At 58.9% G+C, this 15,904-nt stretch overlaps 1 protein-coding gene across 1 annotated transcript; it reads left to right on the top strand.

The window, feature by feature from the left end:
* Nucleotides 1-8,810: 8,810 nt before the first annotated feature.
* VTJ83DRAFT_3872 (uncharacterized protein) lies at nt 8,811-9,911 on the top strand (the record flags this gene model as incomplete). Its single annotated transcript, XM_071010298.1, has 3 exons — nt 8,811-9,006; nt 9,064-9,461; nt 9,537-9,911. The coding sequence occupies 3 exons, from the start codon at nt 8,811-8,813 to the stop codon at nt 9,909-9,911; spliced, it is 969 nt and encodes a 322-aa protein (XP_070867750.1).
* Between the last annotated feature and the right edge of the window lie 5,993 nt (nt 9,912-15,904).

Raw genomic sequence — 15,904 nt, 5'->3', positions numbered from 1 at the left:
GATGTCCAAGATTCCCGTCCCGCCAGCGAGGACGGCCGGGTTGTCAGCACCCAGTCTTGGCTGCAACTCCAGCGTGCCATGATCATCCGGAGCCCCGCAAACTTGAAAGGTCACTCAGCGATGACAGGTCCCCAAGGCCGTGGGCAGACACACAGCGCCGGCAGTCAGCCTTGGAAGCAACCTTGCTTCCGGCGTCAATGATCGCCATTCGTCCCCCGCCCTTCATAAAACCTGCCCATGTAGGGTGGCAAGCCAATGCAGGACTGGACAGGATTCCCTCTAGAATTCCGGGCGACGTTGCTCCCGGCGAGATGGATGGATGGCAATCAAAAAGGCAACACTCGAGTTTCCGCTGCACTGCCACCCATGGCGTGTTCATCTACTGTGCAATGCCCCTTCTCCCCCCCCTCCCTCCCCCTCCGCCCCCTGAAGAAGGATCTGGCGGGCCGCGTGAACACTCCCGTTGGCCACCCTCCTTTTTTCTTTTGCCGCTACTCCAAGGCGTCATTCCGCGGCCGGCTCAGGCATCTACACAGCACATCCCCCCCCCCCCCCCCCACAAACCTCTCACAACGTTATGCAATGCCGCCTGTGCTTCGCGGTCAAGCGCCGTGTAGCGACGGTCGGTGAGCTCGTTCGGACATTGTGAGCCAGTGTTTGCCATGCCCTGGAAAGGTTCTTCTTTACCAGCTTCCTGATCCGGCCCGCGTGGTCCACGGGTTTACAAAACGTGTGTGGAATCCCTGGTTCCGAATAGGGGCTTCCCACACGTTACGGAGGCCCTGATCGATCATGGCAACAACATTGCCGTGCTTGCTGATGGTATTGCGTCCTGGACCCGACCGATCGTCGCCTCTCCGGCGCCGATGGCCCTCGCGTTCTCATCATCTAACGGACAACACAAGCTCATCTCCTCGCTGGTCACAGCTGAACTGCTTTCGGCCCGTCCATTGCTTTTTTTTTCTTTTGCTTGAGTATAGTAGTAGCGCTCTTCAATAGTCAAACAGCAGACTCCAGACTCCAGCGGGCGCAACGGGCCCCAACGGCTGAATTCCGAGAACCGAACCCCCTTCCCCCCCCCCCCCCCCTTGTTGGAACCGAACCCTCATGTGATGACCAAATGACTTCGCCTGCGATCCTCCCCACGCCGCGCCTAGCATGACCCATCACGAGCAAAACGCCACCGACCAGCCGGGTCGGTTACCAGGTGGTCAAACAGGATAGGCTCGCTGCGAGACCCGAGAACTTACCAAGCCGGCATGCCGCCCGGTGGTGTATGCACGCCCCGTCTTTCATCATCATCACCAAGCTCCACACACACACACACACATAACTACCACGAACGGGTCGGTCGTTCAGCCCAAAAAATGACTTGTCCAGCGCGTCGGATGTGCGCTCGCCACATTCCGCTAGCGCAAGTCAGTAGTGGCGGGAGCGTTACACTGGGGGGAAGCCAGGAAGCCAGAGCGCCGGAACCAGCGTCGATAATGGCACCCTGCTGGCCGGTAGCGGTCGCTGCCCAGGCCGAATCGGGGCTGTGCCTGGCGGTTGGGTAATGATGAGGAGGAGGAGGCAGCGGCGGACGCGTACGCAGTAACTAGTTAGTATGTACTTGTACGTACTGTGTACATACATGGGCAAAAAAGCCTGGCGACGACGACAAGGAGGAGGAGGAGGAGGAGGAGCAGGACGTACGGCACCCGGTTCGAAACGCGTAACAGGCAGGATACCAAGGCTCGTATCGACATGAGGTCGTCCTCCCACTGTCTGGGCAAAAACACTACTGTGGTAGTAGTAGGCTGTGCTGAAATGGGCTCCCCCCCTCCTCCCCCCACCTGAACTGAACAATACGAGAAGGGGATAGATACAACCCGAGAGACAGCCTCTCGACGAGCATACGGGTTTTTTTTTTTTTTTTTTTCTTTCTGATCTTCCCTTGAGGGGCCAGCAAACCAGAAGAGGCGTGTTAACACGTCTTGCGGGGACGCAGCAGTTGAGACCAATTTCGTTTGAGATGCCGCCATGCCCTGCGTATCCCGTGGACGGAATAACGCCGGACGATGTCACATTGCGATAGTCGCTGGGGCAGCGTTCCGCTAGCAGGACCAGAACGTTAGTGATGGGGGGCTCCGAATATGAACGTTAAGCAAGGCAAAATTGTGCAAGCCGTCCTCGAGCACCGGTGCCATGCGCGCCGCGGTGGCAACCTGACGTATAGTTAACGAGTTGGGCATGGTTTTTTTTTTTCCTTGTTCGACCGGACCGGCAAACAGGACATCATCATCATCACCACCACCACCACCACCACCACCACCACCACCACCACCACCACCACCACCTGGCTCCCAAGCCGTAACTATCAACGAGCGAGGCCACGCGACAACCAACCAGCAAGAGAGATCGCCGCTGCTGCGCAGATCGGCGTGGTCCACACAACTCTATTCCTCTTTGCTCATGCGCGAAGATCACCTTGGTTGCATTGGATCTGCTGGGGCCGGGGGTGGCAGTTCCCTCCCCCCCCCCCTCCCTTGTCTGCTGGCCTTGGCCTTGTCCTGTCTGGGCCTCTCTGCTGCCGCGCTGGTGCGTCAATTTTCTTTGGGATTGGCTCTGCCAGGGCCGTGGGTTACATCAGACCCGCGAGATGGAAGCATGACTTTCTTCTTTTTCTTGGTCAATGCCGCCAAAAAGGGAACCCGCCAGGCTGGCAAATGAGACCGTGGCCGGCCACGCTCGTGTCGCTGCTGGCAAAAGATTGAGCTTGATTCCTCTCAGGTGTCCTGTTTGGGTATTTCGCGCCGTCTCATGCGATTGTGCCGTGTAACTATTCCCTAGTCTAGCGTAATTACCCCTGCACGCGACGTCCCCTCGGTTTCATATGAAAGAAAGAAGGAAAAAAAAAAAAAAAAAAAAGAAAAGAAAACCGGGCCACGAGCCCGGGGGAAACGCTCAACGGGCATCGGGCTCCGCGGCCTGCGTTTGCAATCTGTCAAGCGTCCTAGATACGATCCTGCGATGTCTTCCCGCCGATGACACTGCACTAAGTAAGGTAACGAGCTAGCTCTCGCACAGCGCACCGCCCGCACAAACCACCACGCTACGGAACGGGTCGGGCGAACGATGCACGTCTCATCATCCGCCGAGCGAAGGGTCACTTAACTAACTATCCCAAAGAAGAAGGTGCCGGACCTGCTTGGATGGGCGGATGACACTTTGACGGAACCCAGAAGGGGATGGGGGGGGGGGGGGGGCCACAGGGTAGCGTCGTGTCGTAGCGTAGAATATTTCCCGAACCCCAACCAGACGCGACGTGAAAACGGTCGACGATCCACGAACCATTCCAGAACAGGAACCAATCCCCTTGGGTGTGGTCGGGGCTCTAACGTTAAAAGCTAAGCGAATCGCCGCTAGCCCAACGCCACGTCGATCGCATGCGGGCGTGGGCAATCACCCTTTGGGAAGTCCCGGTATTGCCTGCCACCACGCTACCACCACCACCCACCGCCGCCGCCGCCGCCGCCGCCGTCGCCGCCCGGGTCCAGGGGAAGAAGATGGAGGGCGGCGGGCAACCACGAAATGCTCGAATGCGACGCTGTGGCAGAGCCCAGAAGCAGGATACGTCTGTGTGCCAGCCAAGGAGGGGGGAGCCGGCCGCTGGGGTGGGAAGGGGGAAGGGGGAGGGTATAAGAGCCCTTGTTATAGATGGCAATCAGAGAGACTCCGAGATACAGCCGCTGCCAACCCGCGCGCGCGTGCAGCACCGGTGGGAGTGTGGCGTGTACGTACTGTGTATGTATGTATGTATGTGTATGAGCGCATGGTTACCACACACAGTACTGTACGGTGTCTGTGGCAGTGGTGTCTCTGTGCTGTGGTGGTGGTGGTGGTGGTGGCGGTGGCGGCGGCACACGCATACACAGTGTAGTACACGACCAGAGAAGAAAAGGTCGCTGGGGATCAGAACCATGGGCCAGCAGCGAGGACGAGCCATGAATCATTCGCCAACCCCGTCGAACGCTTTTTCTTGTTTGATGTACCACGGTATGTAGGCAGGCGACAGCCGACCACTCAGTCCCCCGGCACTTGGTTTGGAATGCCAGCCCCAAACAAGCCCTGGGAGACCGCTGGGCGTTGCATTCTGTTGCTTTTTGGCGTGACCGGTGGTTTGGATTGTGACGGAGCCGCACGCCATCGGAGATGGCTGCAACCGTGTGCTCTTTTCGGCGCGCCGGTCCTGGCCGGGCCGGTGATATTTGGTGGGCAAAAAACTGCATGATGCGTCATTCTCCCCTGTTGCGTCTTGCACTTGCACTTGGCAACGCGGTTCCCCGGCAAAAGAGCCAAGCGGCTGCGCCGCAGGTTGCCGCAGAGTTGGCCGGGCAAAGAGGCCTGGAACGTCGGCTTGCCTTGGGCTGCCGACGGCGTGGCGCATCTACGAGCACGGTGCGGAGATACGTGGTGCGGTGCGCTGCCTTTCGGCCGCCGTGCGGAACGGAATTTCCGCGGGGTTCTGGCCCGGAGCGGGGACCCGGCCGGTCCGCCGACCGAGTGGTCGGGGCCCGGGTGGAAAGCGGCAGGGGTGCTCGGAGGCGGTGGGGGCCGGAGGTAGCCGGGACACGACAACGAAGAGAGAAGGGGAAAAAAAACAGAGCCATAGGTTTGGATTTGCGGTATGAGGCGATGGCGGACCTCCGGGTGGGTGGTTGGTGGATAGTTATCCTGATCGCCAGAAATTGAAACGCACAGCGAGGTATCGGAGTTTGGGAGCGAGCGATGTACAAGATGGTGGCGCATCGTTGAGAGGCAAAGAGCGGACGAGTCCCCGACGCGAATCCCGGCTTTTCTTTTCCAAGAGCTGCGCTGCCGGGTTTTCGCTTGCCCAGCATGATATCGACGTCGATCGGCAAGCACCTCTCCAGGCGTAGCAAGGTGTGGCTCCGTTTTGCCTGGATTATGCGGTCATCTCTACGCCGGGAGGACAAGAATACGTCAGCAATGGGTAAGCATCTTCCAAGCTTCAAGGTGCATCAGCCACCGGCCGCTTCCGGGTGGTCCGCAGAGGTCGGAACTCGGACGATACGTTGCAGGCTTCAGGTTCCGATCAAGCCCCAAGCATGCGCTCGTTTGTTTGCCTCTCAGTGTTCGGCGCCCGGGTAACCAACTGCTAGCAGGCCACGAGCAAGTGGCGAACACCATGGTGAAGCAGGATTCGCATGTTTCAGCGGTTGTTTCCGGAGGCATCGCCTTCACACTGTGTCTAGGTAGCTAGCTCTCGGGCCAGCTTGCGACAGCCTTGGGGCCTAGGACCCGAACAGAGGTACTAGTAGCTAAGGGACCTAGGTACCCAAGGTCCGCACGGATCTCTGATTCATCTCAAGTTGTTACAAGTAGACATGGCCCGGGCCAGCGGAAGCGAGGAAAACGGGAAGTTGGCGAATCCATTTGCCCGGTTGTTTGTGTGTCATGCCGTCGTCTGCCTCGTAGGGCTGGTGATGCTCAACGACGACGATGATGATGATGATGGACGATGCTGGAGGATTCTCTCTCCTGAGACACGCGACTGCACCCCGCCTCGCTGGTCCCAAGATCTCGACCCCGATGGCCTGGGGAACGGACAGCAGGGCGTGTGTGGCACGGATGCGGCACAGCAAGGCCCATCTGCCGTCCTCCTTACCACCTACGATGCTCGCCTGCGTCGCTCTGCCGTCCTCCACGGGCCAAAAGGGTGTGCTTTGGGGGGGTAGGTGGCAGAGCGCATCATCCGTCACCCGTACGGGCCTCCGGATTTGCGAGATCTCTTCCCGCCGGCCCCTGCCGCACATCAAACGCAGGGCTCAAGGGAAGATACTACAGTAGACAGCTGGGCCGCGAGGCCCGGATTCGACGACGAGGAGGGCAGAGAGAGGGGGGCCAACGACAAGATGTTCACGCATCGCCGGACGATCAAGGAAACCCCCCCCCCTGCGCGCGCCCATCGACAAGAGAGCCCTCTCGCTTGCTGTTGATCAAAGAGGCAGCACCGAGCTGATCTCTTGGTATTTAGCCGTTGTTTCCGAGATTTGCCCCTCCCACACCGCCAGGTTTGTTTCCTTCGTCGCGCATCCCGCTTGGCTGGAGAAGCACGGGCGACGCTTCTGGAGCGGCAACAGCCCTGCCGACGCATGAAGCTCCCCTGCGCCAGGGCCAGGCCCTATCGTTTGTCGTTGGAACGGTGAGGTGACATCGCGCGGCCTTGCTGGGGCAGAGCCAAGACCATCACTCAACGCTGACTAACTGACCCCGTCATGCCACGGGCTCTGTCCCATTGTCGAGTTTCCCCCCCTGGTCCCTTGGAGGGGTGGCAGGAGCCGCCGGCGAGAATCAGTTCCGGTAAGGACGCCCAGACCTAGGGCGTCAAGGAGCTACTAAGCGATCGTAACGGTAGGATTGTTCCGACGACCACCATGCGACGAAACAACGCACCGGGGGGGGGGAGGAGGGAAATGATGAGGCGAAGCCGTACGGGAGCCTTCCCATCACGTTCCAGCCGGTGCGCGATGTGATGCCAGCAGCGATCCTGTTTACCTTTCCGGGAGAGAACGCTGACCCAACCTGCGCAAATGCCGGCCTGTGCTGTCCGAATGTGGTAGCGCCGTGCTGAAGGGAGAAATGTCCGAAGTGTCGTTTACGGCGTCTGGTGTTGCTCTGGCCCAACCCCCTGCATGTTCCCAGGTGCCTGGAACCACCAGGCTCTCTTTTATCCACGACTCCGTGCGCACGCTCGCTCCAGATATTCGTGCGTTACGGGGGAGGGTGCGAGCTTTCCCGGGTGCTGAATCGATGTGATGGACGGGGATGCGCGAGAGATGCGGCGGCCCCGTCGTACATCCGGGAGAATCGCACGATCATGCTATGCGCCGATATCCCAACCTGCCCAAGGGAGTCAGAGAAAGAGAGAGAGAGGGAGGGAGGGAGCTAAGATCCACTGCCGGGTATGTAGGCGGTTCGGTGAGCTTGTCAAAGAGAGTAGACTAACTACTATACACACTAGCTTGTGGCAGTCGTTGCCCGGATATGACCGTTTGCATGTTGGCGCGATGCACGGCATGAGATCAGCTTTGCGATCCGGTCGCAGCACGAGCCCCTTGGCGACCTTGTCACCTGTTGTCGATCCAAGCAGTGACATGCTGCGAGGGGGGGGGGGGGGGGCGCCTGGCGGTTTCGATGCTCGTCTCAAGTTTGCAAGTCCGTGTGTCTGTGTGTCCGGCTCAGGGGTCTCCCATGCCGGAGGGAATGCCCCAAAGCGTGCTGCGTGCCGTGGCAAGCATGTCGACGTTTTGTGCCTTGATGCACCCCAAGGTTGCAGCGGGCTGGGTACGTAACTGCTCCAGTGATTCAATGATGGCCCCCCTCCCGCTCCCTCGACCCTCGACACTGATCATCCTGTTGACGGGAGCCACGCCGGCCAAGCCACGGGCCGGCGAACCCCCTGTTTTGGGTAAGTGGCCCGTGTGGCTACGAGGATCCCAGCAAACCGGCAGCGACCAAAACTGCAGGGCATGTGTGTCACCGAGGGCGAGCTAGCGCGGAGGCGAGGCGCCTCCTCCATCGCTCTGATTGTGTGTTCTAGCGTCCATTTGGCCCGGCGGCAGCCTCGTCTTCTGCCCCGCATTGCAGAAGCCTTCTGTCTCACCGGCGACAACGATGGCGGCGCCGGCCCGTCGAGTTTTGCATCGGAAGTTTGACGCTTGTCAAAGCCGACATGTCAATGCTGTCATAAGAGCCTCACAGGCGTTTTGGACTCGGCAGATCCATGGCGATCATAACAGCGACCCGTGAGGGGCGGACCACTCATGGGTGCCCACTGCCGAGTTCCTGCTGGCCGGGTGCCCGGCCTGGGGAAAGTCCGGCCACACTGCACATAGCAAAGGACATCTACGTACCCATATCTCTGTGACATCGGCTCGAGGTGGCCGTGGGTCTGGGCCCCGGGCTGGAGCGTCAAATCAGGACGTAATTCTCTGACGGTGCGGAGGCGTCAAGTCGTGGACCGTATGTATGTGCACGTCGAGGTGTCAGGTTATAAGCTATAGTATGTGCGTCCTGCGAACAGTGCCTCGAACACTGGCAGGGGGCGACGTGCTAAGAGTGCGGTTGTATGGTTGTATGGTTGTATGTACACATGCGAGGCGTAATGATGGATGGAGACAGATGAGAAGGGTGGGAGGCACCTAAGGAGGGGTGCCCAAGCAGGGAGGAGGGGAGGGGTGGGTGGGGGGGCGCGGAGAGACCTACTGTGTAGGTACCTACCTACTCAGTAGGTAAGGGGGTGTACCGTAGGCGACCTGGAAACCCACACGCCTCACCCCCGGCCATGGGTCCTCGGGTCAACCCCCAAACCACATCACTGGTCAGACCCACCTCAATTTGCGACATCACTTGCCCGGCCGGCTTGGTCCCGGGGATCAGCACTGTGGGTTCTTAGTGGGTTTCCGCTTTGATCACCCACATCTCCTTCAAGGATGCTCGTCGGGTAGATCTGATGGTACAAAACGCCCCGGTTCTCCCACCCAGATCGTCTGAAAGCCGACGAAGCTTCGCTCTTGACGTATCTCCATTCCTCAGACAGCCCGGATCCCCCCGCAAAAAAGACTCAGACAGCAAGACAGTACAACACCACACACAATACACATACATACGCATACGCGCAGAGACAAGACAGGGGCTGTATCTGAATCTGACAGTCAGACAAGACAACGATAACAACACCGCCCAATCCACTCCTCGGTGTTCGAAACACACACCACCACAACGGCCACGCTATGGCATCCACAATGGTCACCACCCACTACACTCCTCAACATTACGGCTACATGCCGCCACCATCACCGCCCATGGATGAGACAACAAAGTGCTCGCTCCCGTCCATCTCGAACCTCCTCGGCCTGGCGGATCAAGGGTCACCTACTTCGGAGACATCTCCTCAGTCACAGCAGCAGCAGCAGCAGCAGCAGCAGTCGCAGCAACAATGTATGACCGACTCTTGGTTGGACCTCGGATACGGAAAGAATACTAACCCAGCCCTAGCACCCTCCTACAAGCCCGACTCGCGGTCCGACTCTCAGTACAACACCAACCCCGCGCTGATCCGGGGGGGCCTGCCGCCCAGCCCGCCCACGACATCGGAGGCGTCGTTCGAGGGGTTCAACTCGCCGCCGAGCCGGCCGCTGAGCCAGGTCTCCAACGGCTCCAACTACTACTATGAGTCCACGCCGCCGCTCCAGGTCGAGGACTCGCGGCCGATGAACGCCTCGAGCGCCGTCCCGCGGGTCCCCGTCCAAAACGCCTCAACCTACCCGCCTCAATTCGGCAGCTCGGCATACATGAGCCCGCCGTCCATGTCGTCGTATTACCCTCCCATGCAGACCGCCGCCGCGACGCAGCCCCAGGTGTCGGGTCTCTACTACCAGCGGCCGCTCCCTCAGGTGAGTCGCGAGCCTCTCCTAGGAGGACGAAGACGGATGCGGAAGCGAACACGACGGTTCCTAACCATGCAGCAGGTCTTCCCTCCCATGTCTCTGTCGGTCGGCATGCCGCCGGCGGCTGGCAACCCTTGGCAGCACCACCACTACATCGCGCCGTCGGCGTCGACTTCCTTCCCCCAGAGCCAGGACCGGTACATCTGCAAAACGTGCCACAAGGCCTTTTCCCGGCCCAGCTCTCTCCGCATCCACACGCACTCGCACACGGGCGAGAAGCCTTTCAAGTGCCCGTTCCCCGGCTGCGGCAAGGCCTTCAGCGTCCGCAGCAACATGAAGCGTCACGAGCGCGGCTGCCACAACTACGACAGCTCTAGCGCCAGCGGCACCCCTGCCCCCGCTGCCGCTACCACCACCACCACGACGAGCACTGGACCGAGCCGGCCCCTGGTCTAGTCTCTCAGGCGCGCACACGCATAAATAAAACAACACTAGTGTTTGCACTCTTAATGTCGACTTACCATCGCAACAACAATAACAACCCACCGATAGACCGATACCCCCCACACACAGCATCAACAGCTCAATCCGGCACCCTGGCGGTACGGTTTTTTTTTTTTTATTATGCGACCCATGACGGACTCAGCAAATCGGTATTTTTTAGTTCTTAATCATTTTTCCTCCCATCCACTTCGGGATGGCTGCTTGGGGAACGGGTTACGGGGCGGAGTTTACGGATTGGCGGCGGGCGGATCATCTGCAAGGGCTTTTGGCGCATGGGGAACAACAACGGTGGTCGGAGGTCTGAAGGGCAAAATCACTGGGGACATTGATACCCTCTTGATATCCATGGGGAGTGAGCGGTTTTTTCCTAGGGGAGGGGGGCGGGGTGGTTTAGGACAGGCAGTAACATGAAGCATTTACACGGGCGTTTTTTCCCCTTCCCTTCCCTACGTGATTCGCAGAGGATGTGCGTTGGATGTGTGTTATGTCGAGGTGTCTCGGGTCAGCGTTGTTGTTGTTGTCCCACACATGGATGGGGGTTACCAACAACCTAACGCCGAGTGGTATGCACATGCAGGACAACTACGTACACTGGACTAGCAGGTGTTGTTGGTAGCCACTTTGGTGGGGGGAAAAGCGGGTGGCGCGACGAGGAGGCGGACAAGAGTCATGCCCACACCAAGCGCGGCGGAGTTTGCGCTAAAGAGCTCAAGAATACACGAAGCATGAACGGTGGTGTACGTAGGCATGCGCTATCCTGCAAGCTTCCATGGCGGTGAGCTGTCCAAAGATTCCTTGCTCCCTGTTCCAGACTGCCGGAGCGCAGAAGCGATTGGCATCGTTCCAGAACGTCCAGGTGTTCGCTGGCTGGCCAGGCGGTCCCTGTCGTGTGTTTCTCTGCCGCGCAGCGGGCGATGGATGTTTAGGCTGAGGTAAATTAGCGTTTCATGCGTACACAGCAGCAGCACACGTGGGAGCTGGAGTGCTCTGCGCATCGGTGCCTGGCACGGACATCCCGCTCCCATCCACCTCCCAGGAGCTGCCCTGCAGATGTCTGTGCTACAACGACATGATGAATCGGTGATCCATGGGCCTCTCTTTTTTTTTTTCAAGGATCGACCAGGTTAGGTAGCCAGTTTTTTTTTTTCTGTCCATCTTTTAGAGGGCGTAGGGATGCCCAACGTCTCTTTTAGCAACAGCATATTTCCTGCCCAGGGACGCCTCCTCTCGTTAGTTTGTTGGTCGTCTCGCAGCGTACCGACCTAGGTAAGGTAGGCTTGGGACCTACATACACTAGGCAGAGCATGGAATCCCGCCGTCCCCCGCCAGACCGCCTTTTGCCCGGGCCGCCCACGCATTCCTCAACCGGTCTGGTCACGTAGCGATGTTCGTCGCCCGCTTGGCATTTGTTGTTTAAACTTTCTGCGCGGGGTGCCGCAGGGTCACGTCACGACTTTTTGGCTCGCTAGTCCAGCACTCGGGCCACCGACCGAACCGTACGGACTCCCGTGGTGCGACGGGCGACCAATCCGGGCACCCCCCCTTGACCGGACAGGGATCATCGCAGATCCCCGGAGAACCGAGCCGGAGAACTGTGGGGCGTTCGGGACCCCACAGGAGCTTGGCGCCTTGACCGCCGCCTTTTTTGGTTATTTTTTTTTTTTTTTCCTTCTTTCACATGGAAGGCTGGCTGCACACCTCGCCGACTACGCAGTACATACTGAGTACATACTAGTAGATGTACCACATAGTTATGCACCTATGTACCCAAGTACAATACATAATACAGCCTCTTAGGTCAACTCGGCCTGGGACTTTGTAGACGACAAAGATAGCTTGGAGCAATGCTATGTACATAGATGATCCCAGTCCTCGTCGATGCGACTGGCTGGAACTTTGGATGCATCTGGAAGCCAAGCCCTGGCTCTCTCTTCGCGCTATCATCAGCCCAGGGATACGTGTCTCAACATGAACGTTACTGTCTCCCGCTAGTCTCCTCCATACCTTGATGCTGATTGTCCTGATCATCGGGAACCATGAGGCCAACGCCTATCGCAACCTGGAATGAGGATCTTCGCACGTCCTGCCATCCCAGGAATCCAGGCCGGCCTGTGCCCCCTCCCCCTTCCCAATGGATCGAAAGCTTCTAGCGCGCTTCTGGCGTTTACCCTCTCCTTCGCTAAGCTGGAGCTGACAAGATGTCGGTTCTTCGCCAACGCTAGCTCCCAGTCAGGTTTAGCCCGCCTCCCGTCTAATCCGGCCGTGGCTTAGCAGCGTCCACTCGGGCGTATTCACTGGTGTGCGTGCATCCAGCACAGTGATGAGTTGGAGTCCCATTCGGCAGGCGGTGAGATCCTACGCCGATCCATCCCGCCCGTCGGTTCCCCTGGCCATTATTTTTTTGGAGGTTTGTCGATCCGCTTCCGGGGGGGAGAGAAGGGGGGGGTTCATGTTGGGGGGCTGTCCACGGCGGAAGGGCCACGAACTGCCCTGCCCGCACTGTGGTTTTCCGATTTCCGCGGAGTGATCGCCTCCCGCGCACGCCCGCTCTCGCGCCGGTTCAGCGCAGCTCGCGCAAAAGCTCCGACTTGGCTCCAGGCCTGGCTCCGCCATGTCTCGAGGAATCCTTACGGAGGCTCATCGCATCCTGGACAACCTAGCCGCACAACAGAAACGCAAAGCCGAGCGGGCCATCGGCATCTCAAACCTACTCACTACTGTTACTGTGTAAGTATGTATATGATACAGCACGCTGCTGCTGCTACCTTGTTGCTCCTTGTTGCTTTTTTTTCTTTGTTTCTCTGGGGCATTACAACGACGGCCCGCCCGCCCACCGTGTTGGGTTAACTACTGTGTATGTACTAGTTAGTACCACGCTCTCGGCAGCGAGCTGCAGACATCAGGCCATCGGGCCAGCCCCCATGACGCCGTGGCGCACCATAGCTTCCAAAGTATTTGTTTCAGAGGTCGCCTCGCGTATGTACCGCGTATGTACATGCACAGATGCGTGCCGGGCACCATGCACATTTTGTGTCACGTTGGACAAATCCGGTATTCCGTCGGCGTGGGCAATCGCATATAGCAGGTCTTTGTCTTGTCCACCCGAGGGACGGGGCGGGATGAACACCTACTATACACAGTATGCATAGGACGACGGCCCCGACTCGGGGGGGGGGGGGGGGCCACGACTCGACACCGCGGAGGGAATCCGGAGACGTACGCGCGCGCGCAGGCAGGCAGGCACGCACGCACGCGCAACCCAGCCGGACGGAACGTGGCGAGGCGCTCACACGTGGCGCAGCTCATGAACTGCCGCGGCATCTGCCGTCGAAGCAAGGCGGCTTTGGGGGGGCCTGCCGTTTTGCTTGGTTGCTTTGGTTGCTTGCTGGCTGGGCCTGATGGATCGGATGGGCTTGCGCCAGGGTGCCCATCCAGGCCGCCGGTCGAAAAGAAAGGAGACAAACATGGGATTTCCTCTTGCAAATTTCTTGTTTGTCTCCTTTTCCGATGTCAACAGGTCCCCAGACGCGGGCCCACCGGCCCCATCCGCCTCCTCGCAACGATCCGACCGAGCCACCAGGGTCCTCGTCGTCGTCCGGGACGCTAACGGGAGCAAAAGAAAACCCGCAAGCAAGCCCCCATCACCCCGGGATGTGATAGCGCAGCGCCACGCTCTTTTGCTTCTGACGGATGATGGTTGAAAGTGTACTCAGTACATACATACGCTAGCGTGCTGTGCTGTAGTTACCAAACAGAGGGGGAGGGGAAAGGGGACAGCTCCCCAACTTTTTTCTTCTCTCCCACCACCCCGGGAAGATCTCGCGATCACCCGCATCTGGCATCTCGTCAGGGATCTTCGGCAAGGGGGGGCCCTGGGGGGTGTACCAGCGGGGTCGCAACAGGGGCTGAAACCACGGCGTTTCGCGTGGCGCTGAATGGCTGGGCGCAGATCATGACGCTAGCTCGTCCTTAGCGTCGCCTTGACCCCCCCTCCCCACCCCACCTTTCCTCCTCCTAGGTCCTCCTCGTCCTCGTCCTCGTCCTTCTCACCCCACCCCAACCTTCCGCTGGGGCAAGCGAACTCCTGTTCTGCTGCGGTATTGATCAGCACGCGCACCGACGGCAATCTCCCGTCCGGTCGCGTGCTGCAAGGCTAACGTTGGGATAAGGCACTTGGATCCGTATCGTCGGGTCTCTTGGGTTCAACGTTCAACCCTGAACAAGCACCACCACAGCCTCCTTTCTCGAACGGCGTGTCATCCATCCTTTTGTTTTGTTTTGTCTCTGTCATCTCCTCACAAATGCCGGAGCAACCCCGACGGATCCAGATCTTGACCAGCGGGCCCAGCCAAACCCACCAGCCCACCCCGTGCTCGGGCTCGGACGTTGAGATTTTTATAATAACTATAATGAGGATGATACAATAATGATAACGATTCATGCTTTGCGTGTGCAAGCTGGCGATCGGGGCAGGCCGGCCAAGGAAACGAGGGTTCGGGAAGGCGTTTCTGTGCTGGCTTCGTTGGTCGCACAGAAACGCCCCGCTCCTCAGCGAGGAGAACGGTGTTCCCTCGTCGCCTGCATGCATGCGGCTGCATGTCCATCTGAGACCTACATGACGAAAATTGGGCCCGGCTTGCCTGTTGTGGCTTGCTGCTTGAGCCGCCTTTTTGCATGGCTTGGAACGCCAGCCGCTTCAAAAGCCTCACTCGGTCTCGCAAACCACCACGGCAAACGGCAATCCCCCCCCAACCAACATCCGATCGCCTTTTGTTGGTTCTCTTTCCTCCGACCAAGGTACCTAGGTACCTACTACTATATACAACAATACAACAAGACACAAAATAAAAAATAAAAACGCAAATACACCGAGGGGTTCCCCCCCGGGATGTCCCCTCCCTAGCCGCATCGTCACACCAGCCACATTGTGATGCCACCGACGGGTGTGGAAATTGAGCAGGATGCCTGCGCTTTGCCCGGGTTCAACAAATGTCCTCGCCAGCGCTCTAGCTTGCCTCGGTAGACCGGATAGCAGAGGTTCCGATGATGGAAGGGGGGTGGAAGGGGGAGGGGGAGGAGGAGGAGACGCAAAGTTCATTCCTCCCTTCCCCTCCCCTCCACTCCCCCCCCCCCCCCCCCCCCCTTGATGTCTCACCTTGCCTCTTAGGAAGCGAGCCCGGCTCTCTCCGTGCGCCTCTCCCTCTTGGCGAGGCTAGCTGGTAGCCTCGTTCTACGCTGCTTTTGGTTGGCCCTCCGCTTTGTGTAGTTACTTGTATGCTCACTAACCAACTAACGTCGGTCGAGAACCGGTGCTTGCTTTTTTGTTGCACGCACGGCCGTTGGGGGAGGGGGGGGGGATGCTTCTGGGCCGGCTAGGTGTGTACGGTGTACAGTAGAAAAGTTCCCGTGTGCGCCAGGGTGCGAGAAACAGTTCGGCTGCGCAGCCGTCTCTCTCTCTGTCTCTCTCTCTTTTTTTTTTTTTTTCTTTTTCTCTTTTTTTTAGAAGATGGCAGGATTGGGGAGGCGCCGGGCTGAGCGTTTCAGAGGATGCATGGCCAAGCCAAAACGGTTTGTCTTTGACGCGCCGGTTCCGCCTCGAGGGCCGGGTGACGAGAGCTCGAGCAAACAACAGGGGCAAACGCGGCGCGGCTGCTATCCCTTCGGGTGTCCGATAACGACCTAGTTATGCCGTCTTCGCTAACGATGCAGCAAAAGTTCCTCTTGCCGGCTGCGTACCTCATGGAGAGGCGGGACCCTCGTGGTGTGTACATGCTGATAGTTACTGTGTATTCTACGTGAGAGGCCTCGGTCCAGCATGTCGCACGCTTACTAGTACATGACTGCTTGGTACAGTGTAGAGAAAGAGAGACACGCAGAGAGACACGCAGACAGCCTCCGCGGCGCGCGCGCGCTCTGGCAGCCGAGACACGTGAAATGCATCCCTG

Source organism: Remersonia thermophila, chromosome 3, assembly GCF_042764415.1.
Source record: "Remersonia thermophila strain ATCC 22073 chromosome 3, whole genome shotgun sequence".
Lineage (NCBI taxonomy): Eukaryota > Fungi > Ascomycota > Sordariomycetes > Sordariales > Chaetomiaceae > Remersonia > Remersonia thermophila.
Note: the sequence above shows the minus strand (reverse complement) of the source record. Positions and strands in the feature narration are given on the sequence as shown.